Here is a 4,443-nt window from a genome sequence, read left to right as displayed (position 1 = left end):
GGCATGGCGGTGGCGGTGGAGGGAAAAAGGAAAAAAGAAAGAAGAAAAAGAAAAGAAGAAAAAACGGAAAAAAGAAAAAAAAGGAAACATAAAAGATTCGAAAAAATATTAAAATATTATTAAAAATTATCCATGTCAGCGCTTGTCGTGCCACGTAGGATGGCTATCATCCATGTTAGCAATTTCCGGTCAATTTTGGCCGGATGGACTCAATTAGAAAAAACGTGAAAATGTTTAGGATTAAATTGACAAAATTGAAAGGTTTAGGATTGAATTGGCAAAAATGTAATAGATTTAGAATTTTTTGGTCAATTACACGATGGATGCATTACATGTAATTCAATCCTCAAGACCAAGGGTCCATACACAACCAAACTCAAACCAACTATATTTACACAACCTCTACATCTATACACAACTAGTAATTAAACAATACCAAACCGAGCAAGAAACACATTACCATACACTCCGTTATCGTACATATTCATAACTATCATCGCTAGCAACATCACAAGTGAAGTTGGGCAATCCAAGGACAGATTTATTATTCAAAACCCGACTGACCGGATCTCAATCACAACCCTGGTCGACCGGTCCCCTTGACCCGGTCGATGCGGGCACGTCCTCTCCGCTGGGAGCATCGAACCCCAGAGCTTGGTGGAGCACATCGAGGAGCTGCTTGTGCGCGGTCAGCTGGGGGAAATGCCCCGTGCCTTCGATCATCTCCACAGTCGACAGCCCCGAAATCTTCTCCTTCATGTAGTGAGCGACGGAGGTCGGCACAGCCATGTCGTTGGTGACCTGAATTATGGTACACGGCGTGGTCACATCCGCGAGAATGTGTCGGTAGTCGGAGTGGAAGATGGCGTTGGCCAAGGATGCTGCCACTTCGGGCTTCATGCTGTGCAAACACCGTCGAAATTTATCGACAGAAGGCGGGTCTTTGGGATCCACGACTGCAGGAGTGAAATTCTCGACCCATTCTTGATAGTTCGATCGGATGCTTGAGACCATGTCATCTATACGCGACTCTTCAAACCCACCCACATAGTCACCCAAGTTCAAGTACCTGTTTTAGGTGTATTGACATTGGCGAAAAAGCATTAGGAACTTGCAAGAGGATGGAGAATTAACATAATAGTGAACCTTCATGCTCTTCTTCATGCTTTTGTTTTGTATTAGTATAAGGTTTTGTACAGCTGAAGCATTACCCAAAGAAGCTTCCTTCTGTATTAGTATAGTCTGTTAATTATATGATCAAAAATATTTTTTCAATGCAAGATAGGGAGTCTCAATAATTGATGTTCTTAGCTTGGGACAAAAACAGTAACAAATTCGGCCGGCTGATACTGTTTTCTCTTTCAATTGATTATTAAGAGATTAAGTATATTGAGATCATGTCTGAAGTCAAGATACAGATGCATTAACATATTGTGCTATAACAAATTAAATGGTATAAGAAAGGAAGGCTTACAATAAATAATCCAGTTCTTCATCTTGTCAACATAATTTAACAACCATAGCTTAAAAGTCAAGGACAAGGCAAGACAGATATGGCTAAGTAGCCAGTACACACATACAATAGTTTGTCAGTTTAAGAGAAGTCATCAGATGTAAAGGCTTCTTAAAGAGCGAAGTTCCCCCTAAAAGAGCTCCAAATAGTTTCAGTTCAAACGAGAAAAGATGAGTAGAAAGAGGGGCTATTAGAAGAGATTAATCATTGGGTTAGAATCATATCCTATGCTGATACGCTGTATCAATGCTTTCTTTTGAACGCGTTACTGTTTGTTGACTATGGAACTGAACTCTTAGCATTTGATGAAGCATCACATGGTTCTTCGTTTTCTCTATTTTCAACCTTTTACTTTTCTCTATTCATGTCAGCTTCTTCTCCATCGAGCCAACAGTACAATTTGCAGATACTTTCGGAGAAATGATTAGGACGAGAAAAAGCAGAAATCAACGGAAGTAGGCAGAAATTTTATGATAAAATTGTTAGTGAGAGGGAGAGTTAATGGCTGACAACACAAATTCCATAACAAATGACACGTAGCAAAAATACAATTGTCAGAATTATTAAATACCAATCAATTTAAGCTTTTTCAGAATAGTCCATAGTGATCTTACAAAATTTTACATAGTATCAAAGCAAAAAATCATTAGTTCAAATCTTTCAAGTCCCCTTATTATATTTTTGCACTTTTAGTCTTTGACTCAAGCTTATATGTGAGGGGAAGTACTCGAATATTAATATATTAAATCATTCCTTCATATATCAATTTAAACTTTTGAAACAGTTGACAGTGTTCCCACAAAATCTACAAATATCATTTCATGTAAAAGATGGATAAAAACTATTGATAGGCGATTCGAAACATATGGAATATAAGAACATGCGCGAAACAACTAGGCTTTTGACTCTACATTCAGACGATTTTAGTACGTTAATTGGAGGAAACTCCAGACTCCAGACTTTAACTAAAGAAATAAAGTCGGAAGAACCAAAAAAAGAAATGACCCTATTGAGTTCCAATGCAAGAAAGTGTCTCATGTGCTTTTATCCAAAAAAAAAAAGGAGAAGAGATCACTTAACAGTGAAGGAATTAGATTGAGAGACACCATCAATGAAAGCTCTAGTACTACGAGTCATAGGAAAGAGGGTGCTGCACCTTGGAGAGGCAAGAAGTAGTATGAGCCTCTGAAAGAGCTCAGGTCTCTTGATGGAGGCAATGCATCCGATCATGCCGGACATGGAGTGCCCCAGAAAGATAACCGATTTTAGATCCCACTCGTCGAGGAGCGCGATGAGGTCGTCAGCGTACGCGTCGTACGTGGAGTACTTCGCGGGGTCAAAGAGGTTCTTGTCTTGGACGGCGCCAGAGAAGCACCAGTCGAAGGAGAGGACCTGGTAGTGCTTGGCCAAGGAAGGATTGATCTTGTCCCAGAGAGACTGGTCTCCTCCAAAACCATGTGCAAGGACTATGGTTTCATTGCCTGAGCCTACGGTTCTGGCATTCATTGATGACGAGAGGACCTTTTCTGAGACAGCCATGAGAGAGAGAGAGAGAGAGAGAGAGAGAGAGAGAGAGAGCGGATATGGTAGAAATGGCTATTGTGTGTGTTGGGTCTCTTAATAAAGGGGCCAAGCTGAGGAGATTTTACCTTGTAAGCGATATCATATGTTGCTGTTATTTTGGCCGTAATGCTAACGTGACAGCAGCTTATTCATTGTCCATGACCAAACCTCAATTCATGTGGAAATATTCAAGTTGGGTATTGAAGGAAAGTTCAAAAACAATGCGTGGACTTATCATATGACAATGGTCCAGCGATAAAATGATCGGAAATTTGCACGAGGAAGAGCATGAGGTCTCGGTTTTGATCCTAAATCAATCGGCACATCACAACCCCAACCCGGATGGCATAAAGTTCCATCACACACCAAAGACTGTTTTGCTTTTGTCTTTGTTCTCAGGCTTGTAATCGCATTTGTACTTTGCTTTGAGCAATAAAGATAATTAGAAAAATCATAACAGAAGAGAAGTGTATTGTGGGCAAAATGCTTGTTGAATATGTGGCGAGCAAAGCCCTCCATGATCTCGAATTCTAAATTGTCTCAAAGTCAAAGCGAAGTTTCATTCATCATCCATTGATGTAAGAGCGACAATGGACATCCCTTCCCTTCTATTAAACTAGTATTGACCTACTTCTTGGCTTGAATCTTCGAACTCTCTCTTGCTCGCTTAGCCTTTCTTCCATGCTGACTTCGGCATCGGAGGGTCTATTCGAAGACCAAATCTAAATACATCTCACCTGGAAGGTTTACTGCTCGCGGTGTGCAGGATCAAAACCGGACTCCAAGTCAACCAATCCGCATGGCAGCAGACATAAATAATAATAATAGGAAACTGTTTTTCATGATCCGAGACAAGAACCCACTTTTGATCTTTGCTTTTGTGACAAAACTCCACTTTTTTGGGAGGCTAAGAAGGACAAGATTCTTGCATGCATAGTTGCAAGTACAACGAAACAACTGCTTCAAGCTAAGATCAAATGAATATTGGCTAAAGATTTCTCCACGTTTAGATGGTAAATTCTCTTTTGGTGATGCTAGTCTTCAAGATTAACACCAAAATTTTGACATAGGACATGCAAATCCCCATTTAGATATCTCTTGTTAAAGGTTCTCTTAGAAACACTCTATATTGGGGTTGACAATTTGTGCGAGAGAGTCACATATGTGCACAATTCGAAGTGTGAGCTATATCATTTTCAATTAAACAAATGTAGATGAATGCAATCCCGCTTTGCCGTCCCTAAAGTCGGTCACACCTCTCATGGAAAATCAAATTCGTGTTTGAGAAATTCGTTGTCTAAGTATACTAGAACAAAAGATAACAAAGATTTTGTTTAGACCTAAATTGGTTCCAATCAATATGGTCT

At 39.9% G+C, this 4,443-nt stretch overlaps 1 protein-coding gene across 1 annotated transcript; it reads right to left on the bottom strand.

Annotated features, from left to right (window-relative positions):
* Positions 1 to 372: 372 nt before the first annotated feature.
* On the bottom strand, positions 373 to 3,111 carry LOC115689485 (strigolactone esterase D14-like). Its single transcript, XM_030615529.2, has 2 exons — positions 2,670 to 3,111; positions 373 to 1,069 (listed from the first exon to the last, which is right to left on the bottom strand). The coding sequence occupies exons 1-2, from the start codon at positions 3,050 to 3,052 to the stop codon at positions 571 to 573; spliced, it is 882 nt and encodes a 293-aa protein (XP_030471389.2). The 5' UTR covers positions 3,053 to 3,111; the 3' UTR covers positions 373 to 570.
* Between the last annotated feature and the right edge of the window lie 1,332 nt (positions 3,112 to 4,443).

The sequence above is a fragment of the Syzygium oleosum genome, unplaced genomic scaffold (assembly GCF_021117445.2).
Source record: "Syzygium oleosum isolate NSW1041296 unplaced genomic scaffold, Sole_v2.1 Sole_v2.42, whole genome shotgun sequence".
NCBI lineage: Eukaryota > Viridiplantae > Streptophyta > Magnoliopsida > Myrtales > Myrtaceae > Syzygium > Syzygium oleosum.
The sequence above is the reverse complement of the archived record's forward strand: the minus strand, read 5'-3'. Positions and strand labels throughout refer to the sequence as shown.

Excerpts from the sequence above, each read along its gene's own strand:
- LOC115689485 (XM_030615529.2), bottom strand. The coding sequence starts at position 3,052 with ATGGCTGTCTCAGAAAAGGTCCTCTCGTCATCAATGAATGCCAGAACC. Across the intron at positions 1,070-2,669 it reads CTACTTCTTGCCTCTCCAAG|GTACTTGAACTTGGGTGACT; the intron begins GTGCAGCACCCT and ends CACCTAAAACAG.